General features: G+C 35.7%; 1 protein-coding gene across 3 annotated transcripts; it reads left to right on the top strand.

Moving 5' to 3' along the window:
- The first annotated feature begins 935 nt into the window (after positions 1 to 935).
- LOC139982318 (sorting nexin-7-like) lies at positions 936 to 24803 on the top strand. 3 transcript variants are annotated; one of them, XM_071995035.1, is made up of 12 exons: positions 937 to 1143; positions 3108 to 3131; positions 8339 to 8512; positions 9181 to 9291; positions 9917 to 10075; positions 13668 to 13863; positions 15043 to 15173; positions 15867 to 15935; positions 16211 to 16297; positions 18245 to 18349; positions 20564 to 20716; positions 22621 to 24803. In XM_071995035.1, the coding sequence occupies exons 1-12, from the start codon at positions 1027 to 1029 to the stop codon at positions 22792 to 22794; spliced, it is 1500 nt and encodes a 499-aa protein (XP_071851136.1). In that variant the 5' UTR covers positions 937 to 1026; the 3' UTR covers positions 22795 to 24803. The 3 variants fall into 3 exon arrangements, with proteins under 3 accessions (XP_071851154.1, XP_071851136.1, XP_071851145.1); XM_071995053.1 differs by lacking the exon at positions 18245 to 18349 and having other exon boundaries at positions 936 to 1143; XM_071995044.1 differs by lacking the exon at positions 3108 to 3131 and having other exon boundaries at positions 938 to 1143.

Here is a 24803-nt window from a genome sequence, read left to right as displayed (position 1 = left end):
TGATTAAACCTTTTCAGTGGTCTCTGATTTTATCTTTGAAAATATAAAACTTGGAGCTCAGTACATTGAATAGAAACGTCTTTGGTTTATTTCTCGAGGAGTTGATTAAATATACACCTAAGTTTGTTCTCCTCTTTACTTCTGTATATGTTATTTCTGGCGTAACCAATTTATCATTGAAATGTCTGCACACAGGGAGTCCAAGGATAAATTTTGCCTCATAACGTGGCATCAATACGTGGGGAAAAAGTCATGAAAGAATCTCATCTCAAACGGTTCAAAATACGTGGCAAAAAATGTCATAATGCCACCCCCACCCCATTGCAGTTAGGGTTAAGTAGGGGGTACTTTAGAAACCCCTAATACTCCCCCACCACCACATTGTTACCACATCCAATATGTAAGGAACTAACTGGATTTAAATTTTGAGGTTAATAAGAATTTGTTTTATCCTATTTTAGTGTAAATGTAACTTATGGTATATTTTCTGTAAAAAATGGACCTCCCCCCCCCCCCTCGGGAGGTGCGTTCAGGATTGGGCTTTTAACCCAAAATATTCATATTCCTTATGAAATTATGGCCTAGAAAAACCACATTTATCCTCTTTTGTGTAAGTGTAACTTATGGTATTTTTTCCTTAAAAAATGTACCCCTCCCCCCTCCCCAGGAAGAACCCCCAATAACCCAAGATATTCTTATTCCCTATGAAATTCTGGTTTAGAAAAACTACATGAGATCAATCCTCCTTCCAGGTGATAGCTATCTCATTCACAGCCTGGTCTATAGTAACAGCTTCTTAGTGCGACCCAAATGGAGGCGTAACGTTTCAGGTTTCTTTATAAACAAGTTATTGAGCGTAAATTTGCGGTTTGAGAGTTGAGACTTAACCTCAGAGGAAATGTGTATTGTGTATAGAAAAGTCAATGTGACCAACCAAGGCGCCTATTTATACTCGATACTGTGTCCAATATATTGAATTGTGCCAACAGTCCGTGATTTCGTAGACGAATCTCTAATTTACGCAAGATGGCCGACTCAGGGCCCAAAGACGACAGTGAAAATGGATCCATTTCAGAAACGATGAAAGAGGCGTTTGCAAATCCATTGACAGATGATGACGACGAGGAGGAAGAAATCCTAGCTGTTAGTAATATTTTTCGAAATGAACGTTTGTTATCGTTAGCTTAGTGCAGTATCGGTAATGAAGCTGACGTTGATATAGGGGCCTAACTTCAGTATTATAACGTACCTGTAACGCTGTTACTAGTATATAGCCTAACGAGTAATTGTTATTGCGTTCTGCTGGAGTATATTGAGTTCAAGAACCTGCTTTGTCAATATCACACACCTTGCTAGAGGGATCCTGCTTTTTAGCAATTCCACGCCTAATCTATTGATAAAATGTGGGAAGAATGTGGTCGTATGGTGGTGTACGATAACTCTGCGCGTTCCTGTACTTAGTGTACATATGGTATTATGAGCAGTAGCAATTAGCATGCACTTGCATATATACAGTACACAGATACTGTAGCTGCTGTGCAAGGTATTTGTAACCCTATTTTTCGAACGAAACTCAAAATCCACGCATCCTGAATACAAAAAGGCCAACATTTATTCAGTGGAATTAAGAAGATGAGATCATCAATTATTTCACCATTTACTAACCAAATGCAAAGTTAGGGGAATTTTTCCTTGCTCCTACTGTTTCGACTCGAGACCTTTTGAGTTGAAATTTAGGCCTATCTCAATCCAGCAAAGTCTTGTCAAAGCACCAGTAAACTTAGTTGAAGGATAAAATAAACTGCAATGAAATATTAAAGAAATTCTCATTACCCTTGTCCTTTGAATACAACATTGGTTGAATGGTTCTCTCAGTCTTAGCATTGCAAAGTTACTATACTATCCTAGTACTACGGTACTGTAGCTAAGCCTAGTCTACTAGTACTAGAACTTTATAACCAACGTTACCACTAGTATGATAGAGAGTTATAGAATTAATTGGCCTACTGTAGGTATGGAATATAACACTGCTGCTGTTTCTGAGCACTGAATGGAGGGGTTAGATATACTTACCTGCCCAGGTTATATGCTGCAAATTTAAATCTGTGTAATAAGATCAATACAGAATCCAATCAGAGCTTTGTCACAAAACGTTTGAGAAACCTCTTGATCCAAGCCATTGATTTCTGTTTCAAATTGCAGACCTCTTTGATAATCAGACGTAGTCTGAACTTTCTTTGAAAACATGTTGATCGTATGCATGGCTTCAAATTAATGTTGCGACTTGACTTCCTTTTAGATTGCAGAATGGCTCTTAAATTCTATATTTTAGAACTACTAATCATTACACATTACAATCATGCTGATGGCTGCATTGAAGCTATAATATACTGAACAGAGTTAGTAACTACATACTGAAGCAAGTGCATTCATCTTCTTTGTGGTGCACACATTTTTTGTCTTGCTCCACAATTGGGCCAATTCTTATTATAATCCTCATTTCAAAATAAGGCAATATCAATTACTAATCGTACACTTTCCACAATACCAAAATTTCAAGCTGATAGCATTCGCAACGATTACTGTAGTGTACAGTCACAAACCTTTTGTAGACCTTATGTCCCTAATTCTCCATCAGGGAATGATTTATCAAGTATCGCATCGCTAAATTCTAGTTGCTTTATATACAAGTGTAAAGCATTCTTTACAAAAGTGCTGTAGCTTTCAATGAGTGAAATATTCAGAGTCTTAGAAAATGCTACACAAAATTTGAACTACTTTATTCCCCGTACTGTGACATTCAACAGTATATACAGTAATCCTCTAGGCAGAGAAATTTAAAATAAATAATAACAGCTTTGGTTTCTGTTATATGCAAGTTGTTACCTCTGCACAGTGAATGTAACATTGTGCTATGTAACAAAAAAGTATCTCTTTCTCTAAAAATTGCCCTTGCCCCTGCCCTTCATTTCTCCACCCTTAGTGCTTTTTTTATTTTTATTTTATGCCAGTATTAGTAAGGCGAGAAAACTCTACTGTAGAATTTAGGCACACTATATTATCAGTACCTGTTTTGATGATGCTTTTTGATCTGTTTCTATGTACAGAACAATGACTCAGAAGTTGCTAAGGTAAGCAAGACAGTTTTGGTCAGTCTTTTTACAGTGTGGTGCAGACTATTATACTTCCAAGTCATATATCTCTGTGGTATCATGTACTACTGTACGGTACCTCTTCATCTGTTGAACAAGGCAGAGTGTATCACAATAGCAGCATACATTAAGTCGCCTTCCATATCTGCAGTTTTCTTCACATCATTTACCAAGTTTTGTTTGCAACTTATCTTATTCAAGACAACTGTTGACCAGATCTCTAAAACCCTTCCATAATTGCTGCAAAATTATAATTACACAGAGAATGATAAATATGGAGAGTGCTGTTGGAAAACCACCTGATAATGCTACATTTACACTTTTGCAGTTAATTACATCAATCATTTATAGAACTGGAAATTAGGTCCTATATTCATTTGCATGAAACCTGGGCCACTGCTCTTGTAAGCTACTGTACTTGCCAGTTTCATCTCTGATTACAGCCTAACACATATATCAGTTTATATAAGTAGAATACTAACATAGCAAGCAAGCCTGTATCTTGACATAGTTGGTAGCTTATACTGTATCTTAAAAGTTTGAAGATTTCCTACAGGTACCCTTTGCGATGTAGGATACTTGCCCATACCTCTAAATACAGTGGTTGTTTTCATGTTTGTGTGATGTGCATGTGATGGGTATGATGTGGGTTAAAGATTTAAAGGGAACCCCTCACACTCACTGTGAATGAGCACTATAGATTGGTTTCACTTTCATTCCATTACTACCGTAATCATTCATCTCCAGGTTAAGGTTCTCTTCATGTTCTGGATATTGTTTTTTTAATACTGTGTGGGCTCGAGAAGTCACTACCTGTCATTGTATATGGATGGATTTCCTTTTCAACTCATGTCATTGTGGTGTAATGCGAGTATTTTTGTCCCCTTTCAGTACTGCTTGAATTCAATTTCCTATGCCTGAATTTATTCTATCCATTTTTTTACGACTGTGGTGGAACATTTTGCGGTGAACTTCCTAATGTGAAGTGTAGTCCCTTGTACTATACTTTCACAACACCTGGTGACCTGTTATTGTTAATACTGCTGTACCCAATTGGCATGTACATTTCTCTCTGAAGCATGCAGAACTTCTAGCCCAACTTTCATTTGTCGTACTGTAACAGTTGGAGGAAATATCGGAGTATGAGAGGATGCCGAGTATCGTTGTAGTCCTCGTAAAGAACTTGTTGGTGATGTTGTGTTGCAGATGGTAAAGTTGTCAGATACATGTTTAATATCCTTTCAAGCAACTGGTTGCATTTTGCAACAAAGTATTTCTCATCACAGAAACAGTAAAGTTTGTTGCATTCCTAGCAAAAACTGCTTTAAATCTTGAGGAAGTCTGAAAAAGCACCAGCACTTACAGTATCCAAGACATACCGCACTTATATACTGTAACATTGGTACATGACCTAAGTTGCTTTGCATGTACACTATTAGCACTTTGGTCATTGAAGTCTTTATTCAGAATACTGTTGTAGCTAGCTAGCTACCAGCAAAACTATTTCTTTGTGCAACAGAACAAAGAGAGGTAGAAGTACTCAAATAGACTTCATACACAAAATTGTTCAGGTAACTTGTGTGAATTTAATGGTTGTAAAAGGCTACCAGCTAATTTACTGTTAATTCAGAGAATTTGTTTGCTAGTTAAAGTGAGTGTGTCAAATTGAGTGTAACAGAATGTGACACAATCAATTTATATGGCAGCCAATAAATACTTCAGAAAGAGTTTGGCAGGGCACACGGTAGTGAATATTAATTTAGTTATAAAGACATGAGTCATGAATTGATGAACCTATTTTTGTATTTCCACAGGAATGTGCGTGTTAATATTTTGAGTGCCACACGGATTTGTGTTGTAGTGTGTTCCAAGTCCTGAGGGAGGGTCTCAGGTGTGGGGTACCCCTTCCCATTTGGAAAGTTTTTGCAAATGAAGTATGCTAATATGGCAAATGGTGATATCTATTTCCTATTTGTGTCGCTAACTTCTGTGTTAAGTATTCACCCATATTTTGGTAATGGTAAAATTAAGTTAAAATAATCATCAAGAAAAGTGCCGGGCTGAAATGTTTAAAACACTGTTTGTGTAGGGAGGCATTCAGAACTGCTGGGCACAGCTGCCTGCCGCCGCCCAGTTTGAGCACATCCCTGTTTCCATATAGATATAGTTTGGTCAAACCTTTGTAACTGAAACTGTGGGTTTGTTCCATTTCTTGTTAATCTCACAAACAGTATGATTTCACTTTGCACAGGAGCTGAATGTAAACAGAGTACAGTAGTTTTATTACTATTGCTGTACAATCATATGTAGAGCAACAGTATTTGCTAGCATCTTCAGTACTTACTGTACAGTACATCCTCCCAGTGCCATCTGTACTAACCAACCACATCAACCTAACCACCCTTCCTATCCCTCTATTAAGTACTAGATAATTTATTAGACCTCTAAAACTCAAAACATATAAACTCAAAATGTGACCATTGAATAGGTTAACCCTGTACAGACATCTTTGGGATCCTTTGTTGCATCATTGAGGCAATTCACTGTCAGTGTGATGTGCGCAGTGTACAATGGAATGTTTACTGTAGTATATATATATGTATATATACAGTATGTCTGTTAACAGGTCATGAGTACTTCAGATATTTACACATTGTATATAACCCACTGACCAAATAACCTACATTTATGTGTAAGTTTTCAACCTACATTTATGTGTAAGATTTTTAAACCTACATTTATGTGTAAGTTGTCATCAAAACACATGCCTCTGATTTATTAAAGATCCAAAAGACCATTAAATCAGCAGAAAATAAATTCCTACTGTTGTTTTCTGAAAGCAAGTTACATTCTTGTTCAGGTTAGCCTCCATTGTGTTATCTGCTGTGCATACATGACAGTGAATACATGACAGTGAATACTCTTGTTTACCTGTACATGTGTCTGAGTATTAAAACAGTCACTATCCAGTATTGATAACAATGTCATATTTGCTGGTTGCTTATTTGGAGCTATTGCAAGCAACAACTATTAAGAAGGTAAGATAAAGGTACCCTTTATTTTTAAATCCATGAATAGACTTCCTGAAAGTCTGTGCACAGTGATATTGAGTGAATTTGTGAGCAAGGATTGGCACAAGCTACTATCTGTAAATATAGCAAACTTGAACAAGATGATAGTTTGGGGGGGGGGGGGGGGCAGGAGGGGAGGCAAGGAATATTGGGTGCAGATAGTTTGGTTCAGGACAGTGCATGGTCAGCTGATCAACAGACCTGATAGATCAACTTTAAGAATGTAACATGAAAAGGACAGATGCCACAAAAATTCACCAAGGTCAGAAACTCACATCAGTTCCATACAGGATGGAAATTGCAACTTAGAGAAATTTATCATCTTTGGGAATTGAAACTTTCTGGCTTTAACAATTGTTCTACATGGGACATTATGGACTGTATTGCAGTTATATGCAGCATTTAATCAGAAATGTTCCTTTACTCACAGGAGGGATCACTCTCATAGTTCTATTAACATAAAGATGTAAAAAAGACAAGGCAGAGGCTGCTAAAAATAAACCTCCAAAAAGTGGTTGGAATTGACAGCAAGACTGACAGACATAGCAGCTACCACTCAGGACAATCTTTCATTCAGATACAGTATTAAAGTTTCAGTCCATGATATACCCTACAATTAGGAATGTTATATTATAGTAACTACAGTAAATTGCAAAAAATGGAAAAAGAATTTTTCTCTAAAGCAATTAATTTAAACAAATTTTTCATTGATGATAAAATAGATACCCATAACCATGCAGTTTACTATCGTTGATTGTGTAAAGTTTATTAAGATATAAGTGGCATCAAAGTACTAAAGTTGTACATTTTTGTCTTGTGACCGACCATGTAAAGTTGAAATGTTATTCATGCAAATCCTTTCTATTATCCTGCTAAATGCCAGAGTATTACAAAAGATAACCATGGGTCTTCTATTTGATTCTCATGCTTTGCATGTTAAGAAGCTTTGTTGGAGATAAATACTTCCATTTCAATCGTCAATACATCTGTATTAACAAACTGCTTAAAAGTAACACTTTGTACTAACTGCTGGCATACTGTACTGTACCTACAGTAATAGCACAATTAACAAATTGTAAGAACCTTTCCTTCCATCCCTGTTCACATATGGTTTACACTGTGTCCTGTACCTACGATAGTGCTTCCCAAACCAAAGTAAAAGCCAGAAACAATATATCTGCTACCTACAGTATCAATTGCATTCAACAATGAAGATTTCAACCAATACTTTACTTTTGACTTCAACCTGTGTATTTAACCATCTGCTCATCCCTTTCACAACTAGTTGTAACTCTTTAATTTCTGCATGAGCTGTTTTGTGACCTTACAGCAAAGCCAACACAACTTACTATCCAGTTCATGTAATCATGAATATTAGTGAGTAGGTGTATTATTGAAGTGTATGTTATTGTAACACCTGTGTTAGGAAATACTGTACAGTATTCTGGACTGCAATGTGTCAATAATGCAAGTCATCATTATCTTATTGATTTTTAGAAGATACTGTAGCAATGCACTGTAAGGTCAGACATTTTAAGACAATCGTTGTATTCGGCTTCTTTTTCTTAGTTTTAAGAACCATCGAAATACACTGCTTGAATATCATCTCATTTAGTATTAACAATATCATGCATGGTTTGGTAACATTTTAACCCCACAAAGTTGCTAATTCACATTCCACCCCCTCACCCCCCCCCCCCCTTCTTTTCTGCCCATCTCCAACCACATCTCCACTGACCCTTCTCCCCCAATTAATAATAATTTGACCTTCCATTTCAGAATACTTTATTTTGTACATGCATGAACTTTAGTGTTGATAATTTTGACTGGAACCAGTGGAATAAGATTTTAATATATCTCCTTTCTTATATGAAGAACAGACTGCAGCATTTTCTTCCATGCTGAAAATACAGTATGGCATTATAAAAATAATGTTTTGTCATAGATCATTTCAAGTGCAAAAAATGTGTGTCTTGTTTACTAATTAAACAGTTGTTGGCAAATAGTACGGACTTCCTCTCTGTTTGCTATAACAGAACAACTAGTTAAATTTTTACAACATTTACGATGATAAAATTCGGTGATTAGATGGTAAGTTTTTCTTTTCACATTCAGACCGTCCTTGCCTCGACCCTAAAGGAAAATCAAATGCCAGATCTACAGAGGTTAGCGATCAATTCATTGTCGATGGACGACCAGGACACACATGACGTCTTCATTACTGTTGATGATCCCCGGAAACATGTCACGAAGATGGAGACCTATGCCACATACAAGGTCTCAACAAAGGTAGGTAACTTCTGTTTCTGTTTTTCTGTGTTCATTGTCAATGTCATATATATAGGTATCATGATATCCTGGATGTTTAGCTATGGTTAGGTGACTTCTGTTTTTTTTTTTTCTGTGTACATTGTCATATATGTAAATGATATCCTGTATGTTTAGCTACGGTTACCTAGACACTGTTTGGGGGGATCATCTCTGTTAATGATCTCCAGCTCCCATATACAGTCTGAAGTCACGAAAAGGGTTGCTGCTGGTGATGTGGTCGTTGGGTACATTTCGAAGGACATTTAGACACTTTCTGGATATTTTGGCATTCATTTCTGTTGATCATCACACAGACTGTATCAACAAGAGGCTTTTTGACTGTCATATCATCACTGCGTACATGATCTGAAAATGACTGCGTTTAATGATAAACGGGTCAGAATTTGGTAGAAACATTCAAATGGTCGTTGTTGTCAAATACATCTTGGGCAGTGGTTCACAAATTTCCAGAGAAGTTTGTTTGAGGGTACATTATGTTGAGGTTGTTGTAAGGTTGGGAGTTATGCATGTGGAAGTCCAGTGTTGTTCAAGTAATTCCCAGCCCAGAGATTAGAGCTTTTGTGTTTGTGTCTTGATTGATATGATGTTATCCGAGGAAGTGAAATCCATCTTTCCATATTCGACAGACTACCCGAGGAGACTTTGACCAACCAGAGTACAGTCTCAGGAGAAGATACACAGACTTTCTTTGGCTTCGTCAGAAGTTAGAAGAAACTCAGCCAACTCACCTTGTGCCAGTAAGTCCCTTTTGTTTCACCCTTCATTAAATAAAGTAAAGCCTGATATTTTATTGTCGTAGTTTCTTTAATATGCAGTCAGTAGCTGAAAGCAGTCCCACTGTTATAGTCTGAAATGACTTGATCGTTCTAAAGATTTCATTCGTTACCACAGGTGTATTACTTTTGAAAGTTACCTGAATCAAAATACTGAGAGGAGCAATTGATGTTTTGATGCTATGCAATACTACAGATTGTGCCTTACACTTGCGCATACTGCAATTAAATTTGGTTGTATTGTATTGCGCCAATGGAACAAGGCACAGCACTGTGAGGAACAACCACTATCTTTTAATATACCCTGTATTATCTTATCATTTGAGACTCTCGTTCTCCTTCCAGCCAAGTTTTCCAAGTATCCCCCACTCATCCTTAAATGTTCTCAAGATGTTGTTATTCCATTGATATTCTTTCGGAGTTAAATGGATTTTTCGACGAGGTTGTGCTAATCTATACATTTATGTACTAACCGTAGCAATGATTACAGTTTGCAAGTTCTTTCTGGCTGGTCTTGTGTCAAAATATTATTGTGAAATGGTCGTTTATGAACTATAAAATTAAATTAATGTACGTATTCACCCCACAGCCTTTGCCAGAGAAACACAGTATGAAGCTTGATCGATTCGGCACCGAGTTCCTCACGACCAGACAACGTGCTCTCAATAAGTTTATGACCCGCATATCAGAACACCCAACTCTATCCTTCAATGAATATTTCAAGATTTTTTTGACCGCAAAGGCATGGGTAATTCATATCTTTTCCTTGAGAAAGTTTGTTGCTTAAAACGCACCAGTCCTTCTCCATGCATGCACGCAAGTATGTAACCGAGCAACCGTTCAATGTTGCATCCATCCATTTCATTATTTTTGGTGGGCAATTTGTGATTGTTACAAAGCTTGTGTCCTTCCTCGCTTAGTTTGGATGACTTATCCAGTAAGGGGGAGGGGGAGAGGGAGAGGGAGAATAAAAAATCAGGAAAAAAGTTGGAAATAGTTATCAACACTAATATTACAACCACAAGTTTTGAATGGTTGTTGAAACAAACATACCAAATCTGATAAATTTACATTCATAGAATAATTGGTTTGAGGCACTCAAACAGTTTCTTTGTGAATTATCAAACATGAAGTTATCGAATTGTCAGTATTTTCTTTTCTGTGTAGCACAGGTTGCTCTCATCATAACTTGGCTGATAGCTTGGCCAGTGGCAGAGTTTTAGAAGGCTTTAAGTGCTTTGTTATTGACTCAAGCTTTGCAACATTTTACTGCTGTTTTATATGCACTTGTCACTAGTTGCAAGTTGTTGTTTTTTTATGCACAAATGAAAATGCCAGACAATGATAAAAAAAAAAAACTTTCTTAGTAAAAAGTATCATGATCAGTTTGATCCTGAGATCAAGAAATCAACTGTCGAAAGATTTTTGTTTTTAATAGTCAAATCTGTCCAGTTTTATTATTTTCAAATTATTTTTTTAACTTGTTAGGAGAGTTGAAGAGGGAAACTGAAGTAGTACAGTAGGTCCAGTAGCGTGACATGCTTCATTACCATAATTATTATTTGTCTTCCTCTTGGGTTGTTGTCTTATTTAAAGTTAGCATTTTGTATTGAATCCAAAGTATTGTTTTCTTATATTACAACCAAAATTCATAGTGTAGTGTTGTTCAACTGTTAATTTCACACAAATAATAACAAATAATTTAAAAAATGGGTATTTAATTGAACAAAATTGTCCTGGCAGTGTATGAGTGAAAAAGTGGATCAAATTGTTGATAACTTATACTAACTAAATTAACCAAAATCATTGATTACAAAATTGTTTGAAGAAATGTCTTTGAATTTTGATCCAATTCAGTCATACAGTTTGGACAACATTCTGTATTGTTGGCTAAAGTTGTTGCAAGCTAGGAATACTTTGTGAATACTACACTACCTTAACAGTATTGACTGCAGACAGTCTTGATTCAGTTTGACAACTGTGGTGTCTGTAACCTGTCATGATTAAAATGAATTCCATGGTCTGCAGATCAGCCACACTTTTTGCTAACTCTTTATTTGTTTCCCTATGTACAAGATATTTCACTCTATTGACAAGGGTTAAAGGCAATCAAATTGTATCAAATTAAAGGGAAACAGTCATTAAAAACTTCCTGACTATATATAGTCATGTCTGTCTGTGTTATGTTTAAATATTGTCAGAAACGATATATTGCTACCTGTATATAGCGTAAATACCGGAAACAACATAATCTCATACATTACATTTTTTGTTTTGCATTCACCTGATCTCTTTTCTAATCACATCACTTATATATATTTCTTCATTTGTCACAGTTTAAAATTTTACTGGCGATTTTCCAATCTTTAGTCCGTCAAAAGGAGTTTTCATTTTTCTGGAGGACCATACAGTTTTCAGGTGTCATAGGGTGTCATGGAACGCTGGTAACCCCACAACCCCCCCCCCAAATTGCAAATTTTATTATTTTTATTTTGGTGTTTTGTTTTTGCTTGTGTGCTTACACAACACAAACTTGCTCTGCGCACAAAGCTGCTATTTGTTGTTTGACAAAGTTATAAAAAAAAATTAAAATAATTTGCCTATGCTGGTGGTGTAGAGGGCTTTGCTTACGTGTGGCCAGTGTCGCAAGATCCTCCAGTGATGTCATTGTGTCCTGCAAAGTGTAAAGATGTTCAGTTTTGCCAATAACTTCATGCAAGACAAGACTGCCTTGTCATATCTGTCAGTGTTTGGTGGAACAGTAGTTGTACGTAGTATTTATATATAGATGTGAGTCCATGGAGGGAAATGATTATATATAATTAATCATTCATATCATTGTGGTATGAAGGAAGGGCTGTCTGCTGCCAAACTCATTTTCTGTTGCTGCGTAGTCGTTTTATGTGAACTTCATAGTACACAGTGCTGGTTTGGGGGTCGTTAAACAATTTTTATCTGTTGATAGTTGCTTTTAGTTATTACTCACAATGAACCCGTAGTTGTCTCGGCCTTCAGGCGCTTAGATTACGGAGAATCATTCTTGCTGTCCTACGACAATGATGTTCTAATAAAGAAAATATGAAAGATGTCTTGCTTGATATTTTTGGACTTTTGGCATGAAATTAAGTAAACAAGATTTATGTTGCCCAAACATTCAGAATAGCAGAGTGCACCCTGTTCTTTTGGCTTTGTTTTGTGTTGCTCGTCAAATCGTTATGAAATTGGCGCTTGCAATGACAGGAGCCCAGACTCCCCACACTCAGAAAATCAGGGAAGTTGAAAAAAAAATGTAAATTGCATAGACATTACACCTAGCAAGTCTGTAGAGTATTATTAGAATGCATAGCAATCTGATTACATTTTGTTTTGTAAAGAATAATTTTGGCATTTGTATATCCCCAGCTTTTTAACAAACAAAAACAAGAAACAAAAATTGATTTAAAGAATGCTGTGGTTGAGACTTGCATACATGTGTAAAAAGCTATTATTCCCTCTTTATTCCCTAAACTGCAGCTATCCTCAAAATCAATTGCAGTGAAAATTATTTGTAGGGGCTCATATGGATGTGAAAGTACCTATATACATGAGTAAAAAGAATTTTTTTTTAAGAAAGCAGAGAAATAATAGTTTGTGTAGCATTCTAGGAAGGCTCTGAGTTTGTTTGCTCTCATTGAATACTATCAGTGACTGTGTAGAAAACTGCTATACATATGTACACTTGTATAGCAACATGTACCAATAAGTATATAGTATTTTGCCATGTGGCATAGGATGAATTATTCCCTAAAAAGGGTTGTTTCCTTTACAAAAGATTGCATTGTATCTTTCATTTTGTGTGGTTAATGTTCTCTTTTTGTCAATAGCTGAGATATAGTAGACTTCAAAGCACTGCATCCTGTTCTTTGTAAATTATGTCATATTCAGATAAGTGGCTCTCATTAGACTGATCTTATTCATTTCCGTACCAGGTGTTTGCACCTCAACTCACTTAACCGTTCAAACTCCATTTCAAATGACAACCAAGAAAATGAATCAGTTGACATTACATTCAGTGCGAGCTAAGATCATTAGTTAAAAAGGGGTTTTTGTGCCAAAGTTTGCAGGATTAGAGTGAAACAAAATTAAATGTGATATTGGAGTGTTTAAAGTATGATGCTTTTTTGGATTTGTTTAATTGTAATTATATGTTAAGCAATCCTCATAGAATATTTGATAAAATCAATTGAATATTTAATGCTGCTATAGCACAATCATTCTTAGGGCATGGTAGATCACATCTCTCCACCCTCTCACCGAGAAAAGATTTTTCATCTTTAACATTTTTCCATTAATTTTTATAGGAGCTTTCATCATATCGTAAGCAGTCGCCATCGGTTGTGTTCAGGTTAGGCAGCTCTGTTAAAGCCAATGCCTCTGCCTACATGCTGAAGAACAGAAGTCCAGAGTATACCATGATGGGAGAGTACGTCCATACATTTGGGGATAAGATGGGCTCAGTTGATAGAATATCGCAAAGAATCCTAAAAGAACAAATCGGTATGAAAGTTAATTCTCATTCCCTCATATTGTGTTTTGTTAGTGCATCCTGGTGACTGTGTTGAAAGGTTAAATTTCTCTGTTTAAAGTTAGTGACAGTTATGCTTTGAAAAGGTCTCGTGCCAAAAGTGAAACCAAAACAGCAATGACAAAATCACATGAGTGCTAAAAGTAAAATAAAAAATAAAAGCCCACACGAGTAGGAATCACAGTGTCTGTCATAGGATAGATGCTTTTTGTTATTACTCACTATGAAATCGTAGAATCTTGGCCCTGATTCATAGGCAACTACAGGTGGGGGGTCCTCCATGCTTAGCTACAGTAATACTGCCTTAAAATAATCTTGAAAGCCAGCTAGCTATTACAGTATAGCAGAAAGGCATTCATAGTTTCATGATTTTTCTGTAGCAATAACGCTAGGTACTGCTTCAAACTACTCTTTGTGCGGCATATGTACTGTACTTAAAGACAAGTTACTGCTGGGAGAGGTTTTCCTCTGGTTGTTATTAACTCACTATGAAACTAGAATCTTGGCCTTCAGATGCTTTAGATTATGGAGTATAAATTCTTGGGTTTCTTACAACAAGATGTTCTGGGTGAAATGGACAGGAGTTAGGAATCACAATATTTGTCTTGGGACTGGAGTATGTCTTCAGTATACACTTGTTGAATCTTCTTTAATTTTAAGAGTCTAATACAGCAAGGATACTCTAGTAATGTCACATAAAAATGCAACATTTAATATTCTATTGTTTTAAAATCAAACTTCAATGTGTTTGTCTGAAAATTACTGTAAGTTCAATGAGGTGCATTAGTTGTAATCAGTTTAATATACATTTAATATAAATAGTCGAAGTTGTATGTTACGGGTTGATATTTATTCTGGCAAAGGAATAAAAACGGATCATTTTCAGTTAAAAGCGTGAGGTTGTTGGGATGGACACACAAGCTGCTGATCAAGTTTGTTTATTCTGGAATCATTACTTTCACTACTTTTACCACAGGAGAGCTGATGTTGGTACCCACCCTACCGCCCTACACCAAGGCACATTTAAAGGGGGGGGGGAACAAAACTAATTCAGCTTCTGTCTTGCATCATCTTGCACAGTTATTGAAAATAGGTTTTAACCTCTTTTAACAACTTGTAACCTTGTATTTTGGCATTTTGATTTGAAACAGTATACCAAGAAGATCTGACAAATTACGGACCGGCTTATCGACTTTGGTCCGATTGGGAGGTTGATCTATCTGATATATTGAACGCCTTTGCTTCCAGCATCGATAAGTGTGCAAAGAGCATGGAGACATTGGTAAGAGAAAGCAAGCACTGGGAGGTGAAGTTTGGCAACTGAAATGTCTTGCGGTTTATTTCTTATATTGGAATCGATAAGATATGATAGGGGTATTAGAAGAAAGGAAATGTCAGGAAGCAAGAAGATGGATGTCTATATGAAGGTAGACCTAGCAGGCCTAGTGTCAGATCAGGTCTCTACCATATGAGACCACCGTATATCCTTCCCTTATCTTATGCCTATTTCTTCCCTTGTCAATAGTTGACAAGAGATCATGTTTTTCTCTCATCTCCCAGAGAGGCAGCAATTTGTTTAATTAAAGTCACTCATTGAAAAATACTTCCAATTTCCCTTTCCTAACAGTAACACTGCTATTCACTTATGTAGTTACATATTCTCCCTTAATTAAGTTTTATAGGGGGAACAAAAAAATATCATATTCTTTATGGGGAATACAGTGCATCTAACATACATGAATGTGTAATATTTGTTTTCTCTCCCCATTATGTTACAGTATTACTGCATTGATAGGTAGTATGCCTTATAGTTTTAATAATACTTCCCATGTTTCATGCCTGGGTACTTCCATCTCTGTGGTAACACCTGTTACATGCATTCAGTGAACCTCTACCAGTCTGAAGGTTACAGTACTGTAGTTATATACTGGGGAGTTGAGTTTTACGAACTCTCTTTCATACTTTCTCCTCCCAGATCCAAGGCCAAGAACTGTACTTCGTTCCTTTGATCAAGGAATACATGCTGTATGCTGAATCTGTCAAGGTGAGACGTTAATGCTGACCGGGTCAGTTTGAAGTTTCTACTTTTACTAAATATTTGTCTTCTGTTTTTCAAACTCATTGCCAATTAAAACCCCATGAAATTTGGATTTAGATTGGAGTATTTTGAATGTACAGTGAATAAAAAATTCTGTTTTTTCCTAAATCTCTTGTATATTCTTGTGATTCATTGTGCCATTGCTGTTTATGGTAATTGATTTATTAATCCTTTTTTTTTTTTTCTTTTTTTCTTTTTTTTTTCTTTTTTTTTGGGTAAAGACTGTACTCAAGAAAAGGGATTTATTTCAGGTGGAATATGAACTAGCTGTGGAAGAAATCACCAGGAAGAAAAACGAAAGAGAACAGGTTTGCTCTTGCCTCTGGGCTTAGCTTTTTATTTCTATATTATCTGAAAAGCAAAAGTGAAAAGTCCATTTAAATGTAAAGTTTGCCTCAAAACAACAACTTTTGTAGGATAATGAGTGTTATTTTGTAATCTATTTAATCGCTCAGTGTTTATATAATCTTTGCAAAGAGTTTTCTTGTTTCTCACTTGAGAATTGAATTCTTATGCTTCTTATCCTCGTTGGCCCTTTTCCTCCCTCTCTTTGGCCTCTATGTTTCACAATCCCCCATCAGCATTTTCCCAGTGAAACAGTTTCTCAATGTTGTCAGTAGTTTTACATGTTTGTGTCTCTTGATAGTGTCCTTTGTTTCTCCTATCTTTATGAGCAATATAAGAGGAAAATGTGTGCAACAAGTATATTTCAGTTCTATCACTATATAATTCTAATTTACCCCTCTCTTATTGCAAATCCTGTTAATTCATATGATGAATGTACTAAAACATCCTTCACCTACCATTATGAAACAAATCAGTTCTACAACATTCTCTTATATATATATATATATATTTATATGTATATATGAGGGTGGCGGGAGCCTACAGTGGAAAGGCGACCGTCCTACCAGTTTCGAAACTCTGGACATACAATAAGCAGCGTCCATAGACTAGTTGGTTAGCGTGTCCGCATATTGACGGGAGCCCCGGGTTCGAATGCAGGTGGAGGCTGGAATTTTGTTTGCTATTCTGGATTTCCCAACTCTTTACAATTATATATCTATATATATACATATATTTTTACCAATGTAATTGAAATTTTATTTAGTTGGAAAATCAAGAATAGTGAAAAAACTTCCAGCCTCCACCAGGATTCGAACCCGGGCCTCCCACTATGTACGCAGACACCCTAACCAATAGGCTATGGACGCCACTAGGCTAATGACGCATATATATACTGTATATCGGTCATTCCATATCAAATCTCCAAATTTTTGATTATGTTGTAGTTCTACCTCTTTTAAAAATTACCAAATTTATTGTATGCTTGAAACACCATGGAATAAGCATATTCTGAAAATATCAGTTGCATTGCTTCAAAATTAGCTCATCGATCACACTCTGAAATTCTGCAATTTGTTGCCACCGTGGCACTTTGGCATTTTCTTGATTTTTGAGGTTTCATTGCTCTGCAATTAAACATCCTTCTACATGTCCATGCCAAAAGCCTAAAGATTCTATCCCATATAAATGGAAAATAAAAACTTAAGCAATTAAGGCATTGTCTTGTGAAGTACAGTCAACTTACAAGTGTAAAAAATATTCAATTTTGGTATTTTTCACTAAAAAATGTGCTATTGTGAGTGATAAATTGCTCCTAAACTATTGCTTCAGCATACTTGATTCTTTCAGAGATAATAATGTCCTCTAATCATGCAATGAGAGTGGTAATGTTTGGAGAGGGTCCAGCAACCGCCATCTGTGATTGACACGGAATGACCCATATATATATATATATATATATATATGTATATTGCATAGGGAGAAAGAGTATGTGCAAATCCTTTTTGCAATATTCTCAATAGTTTTGTGAAATCATTGTTTCGCTGTTTGGGATACCAGCATGTTCCTGTGTGCAGAGACAGGAAAATTTCTTTTACTACTCTCCTTAGTCCTCCTCAGTATGTCAATGCTTTATACTACATATTTCTGAGGGAGGATATGTACTGAATTGTTTAATACTGCCCTCAGTATTTTTTTGTGATTTCACTGTACATAGGATACTAGGATATTCTAATCTGTAGAGAAGGGATGACTGTCAATCCCCTTGTCTGTGTATTTGCTTTCATTGCCTAGTGTGATGCTATGATAAACCTCAAAGTTATCCGTTCCACTATGTTATGGTATTATTAAAGACAACAGTCAATCCAATGGAGAAAGGGTAAGAATCCATTTCCTGCTCTCCTCATTAGGTAAAAATTTCGGACCAAAACTATTCGATTGGAGCCATTATGGGTAAGGACCCACAAGAGGTCAAGGAAGAGAAAGGTGTGAAACTTGAGACTCAAATAGAGAAAGTAAGTTGAACATTTCTGGAAATGTCTGTTACTATCCAAATCTCTAGAGGTGTCTGTGATAGCGTGTGGCTGATAGATTTCTATCATTACAGGTAGTTTTCTGTAAACTAACATTCGTTTTGATTTACACCCTTCTCATTATAAAGTTAAGGCTGCACTGAGTTATAAATATTAGTTGTTAATACTTTAACCTTTGTTCAAAACCAAAAGAAATCATCCTATGACAACCATTAAAATTAGAGGATAACCATTTTGTTTTGTCAAATATTTACATATTATCACCTCAAAACCCAATACTAACACAGATAAAACAGAAGCTAAATATCTTTGAAAATGTTTCCTCACGTTGAAAACTTGACAGAGCCATTCAGTGAAGGCAGGAACTTTTCAAAGGAATAAACATTTTGTGGAATAAACGCTCAAAAATTTACGCTTTATCTTTGCTCTATCAATGACTTAATAATCTGTATCCCGGTGTTGTATTTTCTCTTTTGTTTTTCATCACATGAACACTTCTTTTACGGTAGATTCACAAGGTCATGTCTGTATCGTTCTGTTCTGTTTGTTTCATCACTTATCCAGACTTTTCCATTCCTCACTGCATCCATTTTGTTAGCTCTATTTCTGTGCTTGCTGTCTTTAAATGCTTTCTCATTATGTCATTATGCATGATATTATATCATTATGCATGATATGTAAATATTGTTTTTTTGCTTCATGCAAGTCTTTTACTCTTTGGATTTCCAATACATTCAGGTTTGGTATTCATCAAGTTTGAAATAGGCTATTCATTTTAAACATGCTCTCGCAAATATCCATAATCATTTTTTTATAAATGATATATTATACTTTTGAAACTGCATCCAGATTTGGAGGAAAAAAAGCCTGACTTGTCATCATGTGACCTTCCTTTAAAGTGTGTGCATGTCATTTTTAAAACAGTCACAATGTACACATTAGCTACATCAACCGCACCATGCTATTAATTATCAGAAAGATATGATTTGTATGCTGACAGGATTAGCATCAGTTGATCACCGTTTGTTATGGAATGCTCATTCATTTGTATATATGTTACTGCGGTGGTGTTTAACCCTTTTCAGTAAAGCAAAAAATTTATAGAAATAGAGCTATCAGAGTTATGTCATCATGTCTAGAAGAGATTATGTTTGTGACCTGCCACATTCCCTCACATTATAAAAAAATATGTCATCTTTCGCTTGGGATGTACGGTGGCTTAATAGGGACATAAGAACGAAAAACATTGAGATAAAAAGTCGAAACTTTGACTGATATGGTAATGAAAAAAAAGTCAAAAATTTGGGATAAAAAGTCAAAATTTTGAGATTTGTGGACACTTATTTTTGTCCCCTATGTCCCTATTAAGCCGCCGTAGGGATGTACTAAGGTGATAATGTAACTTTATATACACAGCAATGGAAGTTTAAAGCAAGTCCCTTTTCTCAATAGATATGATATTGCTGGACTATCCCTTGATTGTATGGAAAATAAGATACCATGTGTTTTTGGTTGAGGATTGTTCAACTGTTTTGGAGTGTTGCTCATTATAAGCATCAGTGTTATCATAATGAGGATGTTTGGTTTGTAAACAAATATATGTTATCAGTATCTGAAAACTGTGACAATGGCAAATAATGACAGCTCCCTTTGTTGACTGCCCTGTATTGTTCCTGCCCCTTCCCATCCCCTCCCCCACCCCACCGAAAGAAAAAAGACTGGTGTGAAGGCTTGAGACTGCAGTAAAACTTTAATGAATTGATGTACCCATACTTTGGCTCCAGTCTCAACTAGTACTGTTATGCTTGGGCAGCATTGCAATGCCGTTTTCAAGCCTCCCTTCTGACCATATGTGTATGACCTTTACATGTGTTTCTGACCTAGATAAATGTGTCTGACCATAATGCGTGTGGGATCTAGATTATGTGTGTTACGTATATGTTAAGATTGGTACACAAACATCAGATTGTGTCTTTAATTTCATAAGTTTCAACTAACATTATCATCTTTTTTTTGAAGGTATGCATTGTTAAAATTGAGCAATTCATAGTTTCTTTATTATTTTAAGATGATTATTATTATGATCATTTTCATTAGCTTCTATCAATAGACATTTACCATTTCAATGAATCCATAGAGTAAGCTGATTTTGATCTCATTGAGGGTGTAACGTAATGTTTGTTTTACCTCTTGCAGCTTCAGACACAGGTGGAATTTCTAAATGACAAAACAGAATGTGCCAATGCAGACCTTAAAGCAGATGTGGATCGGTGGCACAGAAACAAGAGGAAAGATACAAAAGATGCCTTTATAGGAATGGCAGGGAGACACATCACATACTATGAAAATGTAAGTCACTTCAGTATTAGTACTATATGACAGAGACACATCACACACTATGAACATGTAAGTTACTTTAGTATTAGTACTATATAACATAGACACATCACACACTATGAACATGTAAGTCACTTCAGTATTTATACTATATAACAGAGACACATCACACACTGTGAACATGTAAGTCACTTCAGTATTAGCACTATATAACAGAGACACATCACATACTATGAAAATGTAAGTCACTTCAGTATTAGTACTAAATAACAGAGACACATTACACACTATGAACATGTAAGTCACTTCAGTATTTATACTATATGACAGAGACACATCACACACTATGAAAATGTAAGTTACTTTAGTATTAGTACTATATAACATAGACACATCACACACTATGAACATGTAAGTCACTTCAGTATTAGTACTATATACCAGAGACACATCACACACTATGAACATGTAAGTCGATTCAGTATTAGTACTATATACCAGAGACACATCACACACTATGAACATGTAAGTCACTTCAGTGTTAGTACTATATAACAGAGACATATCACACACTATGAACATGTAAGTCACCTCAGTAATAGTACTATATAACAGAGACATATCACACACTATGAACATGTAAGTCACTTTAGTATTAGTACTACATAACATAGACACATCACACACTATGAACATGTAAGTCACTTCAGTGTTAGTACTATATAACAGAGACATATCACACACTATGAACATGTAAGTCACCTCAGTAATAGTACTATATAACAGAGACATATCACACACTATGAACATATAACTCACTTAAGTATTAGTACTATATAACAGAGACACATCACACACTATGAAAATGTAAGTCACTTCAGTATTAGTACTATGTAACAGAGACACATCACACACTATGAAAATATAAGTCACTTCAGTGTTAGTACTATATAACAGAGACACATCACACACTATGAACATGTAAGTCACTTCAGTAATAGTACTATATAACAGAGACATATCACACACTATGAACATATAACTCACTTAAGTATTAGTACTATATAACAGAGACACATCACACACTATGAACATATAAATCACTTTAGTAATAGTACTATATAACAGAGACATATCACACACTATGAACATGTAAGTCGCTTCAGTATTAGTACTATTTAACAGAGACACATCACACACTATGAACATGTAAGCCACTTCATAACACACTATGAACATGTAAGTCACTTCAGTATTAGTACTATTTAACAGAGACACATCACACACTATGAACATGTAAGCCACTTCAGTATTAGTACTATATAACAGAGACACATCACACACTATGAAAAGTCACTTCAGTATTAGTACTATATAACAGAGACACATCACACACTATGAACTGGTAAGTCACTTCAGTATTAGTACTATGTAACAGAGACACATCACACACTATGAGCATGTAGGTCACTTCAGTATTAGTACTATATAACAGAGACACATCACACACTATGAACATCTAGTGTGTTGCCTTTACTTAGGACTTTCTAGAAGCAATAATGAGGAACAACGTCAACTCATAATTGGACATGAAGTTGGCACATCACTTACCACAAACATTTAAGTCATATCTTTAATCCTATATATGAAAGAGTCACTTCCCTTACAACAAATATTTAAGTCATATCTTTAATCACTAACTAGATACATCACTTGAAAAAGACACAATGTAACTGTTTGATGCTATTCAATCACAGCAACACTGTCTTGAAGTTTTATGTGATCCTTATTCAAACTTTCTTTTTGTCAAGTCTGCCAAACAGGAGCATCATCACTTCTCCTAGAATTAAATTAGACTTAACAGAGTTAACATTTATTGACAAATTTGTAAAACTTGCCGTCATTTTACTTTGTAGATGCTTTCAGCCTGGGAAGATGTAATGCATGTTCTTAGGGATCTGGACATTGAGTTACCCGAGCCTCCACAACCGTCTTTCAACAATCCTCGTCAAGAGTCTCAGAACAGTTCCTCGGAAAGCAAAGAAGACTCCTGGGTCAAAGTAGAATCAGAGGGGGGTGAAGAATCATAAAGATGGGGGGGGCAACAGCTACAGTTCGTTAGCATCGTGGCAGATTGATTTTGGACCGGAAGCACTGTGTGTTGACGTAGTTTGATAAGTCATTCTGTGAGCAACCTACACTGTTCTCATCAGAGGAGGTCAAGAGTCATATTGGTACAAACTTTGGAGGTGTATAAGAACTAAACAGGGCCTGCTTAAAAGTAAACAGCTGGGGAATGACAGTCCCTTTAACTGCAGTGTGCTTAACAATGGTGGAGATCAGGATATATCTCACTATAATTATACAAGTGAACTACTTTAGTCAGAGAAGCTAAATTCCATCAATGTCTGCTATTTCACTGTGAAGAACTTGTAAAATATCAAAAGCAGAAAGGGAAAAAATAGATGTGATAATCTACTTTAAATATATTGTATTCAGAGAAAATTACATTACCAGTAACTTAAAAACTGTGGTTGAAGACAATATGAATGCAGTTGATGGAGCATGGTTCAATGAGCCGGTAAAGAGAGACGTTTGGTTGAGCCAACCAGCTTGGAGAAATTAATAGTACTTGTGGCAGCAGAACGAGAAGGTGGGAAAAAGCGAAGGTTGATCAAACGGCATTACAAGACTGGGGATTTCATATGGAAGAACTTGTCTGGATTTAACCAAACTAACCGAGGAATTTATGGATGTGAAAAAAATACATAGATTCAGAGCTGCCTCATAATTCAAGCATTATTCTACTATTAGATAGGATTGCAATCACTGCATAATATGTTAATGTCATTTCTGTACAAGATTGTCTATTAATCTGACATAAGTTATATATATCAGAATATATACCGAGTTGTGATCAAATCTTCTTGTTTACACTAGACTGTTACGTTAACTTCAAACTATTCCATGATTTAGCTTTTAATTCTTATCATCATCATCGTACGGTGTGCTGAGGTATGTTAAACACTCTTTCAATTTTGTTCTTTTTAGTTTAGAAAAGTATGATTTTTAAATATGGTTGAAAATAATCTGAGGGTAATAATGAATACTTTAAAAGCAACTTCATTAAATACAAACGATCTATACACTGTAACAGACACTGTAATAGTAAGAAGACATGATATTTTCTAGAATGTAACAGGTTAGATATTTAAGTGGCGCATTTCATGCCGCAGTTAAGTCATCGGTCGTTCATGCTGCTTGAAAATGCAGAAATCATGAGTAGAAGGTTGTTGGAAATATGGAGTTACTGATCTGTGAAATAACACCTAACAACATTATCAATACTTTATGTTATTAATCTGACCAGTAAAAATTTACATATCATGTTTATGAAAGAGAGTGTAGAGACATTGGTTAATCACCTGCTGGGTTCTCCCGAAATCATTCTCATCAGTCTTTTTAGTATAAAATCAAAATAAGATAAAACAAAAAACTGTTTGCAAACTGTTTATCCACTAAAGAGCCTATGTAAGAGTGTGTGGGCCTGATGTTTTGATACCAGCAGGATCGAAATACCTCTGAAGATGATCCTGCCTCAGAAGAAGATCCTGCCAAGATCAAAACATCAGGCCCACTTACTTTCTCGTAATCTTTTTAGTAGAGCAGAGGAGTGTGCCTTGGGTCAAGGGAATTTATCATATAACTAGCTAGCATTGTATTTGCATTAATTACAATATTTTAAAGACAAGATCATCCCTACTTTCAAATCAAAGTTATCAAGCTTTACAAGGAACTGTTATTCAACACAAGAACAGAAAACACACCAAGAAAAACTAGGCCATATCAAGATGACAAGAATGACAATCTAAACTGTTTTGCATGTGAGGTGGTCCACAACTTAATAATGAAGCTCAGCTGTAAAATTGCAAGTTCATTTGACCCAACAGTTGAAAACCTTACATGCGAGATGAACTAAAAAAAAAAGGAAGCAGGTAAATTTGCATAAATTATGTTAATGATAACTATATGTAGCAACCTTGTCAGTGGTTGTAATTCAATATTTGTTTTCTGTCTATATTCGATAAAGCTTAACTTT

The sequence above is a fragment of the Apostichopus japonicus genome, chromosome 2 (assembly GCF_037975245.1).
Source record: "Apostichopus japonicus isolate 1M-3 chromosome 2, ASM3797524v1, whole genome shotgun sequence".
NCBI classification, from domain to species: Eukaryota; Metazoa; Echinodermata; class Holothuroidea; order Aspidochirotida; family Stichopodidae; genus Apostichopus; species Apostichopus japonicus.
The sequence above is the reverse complement of the archived record's forward strand: the minus strand, read 5'-3'. Positions and strand labels throughout refer to the sequence as shown.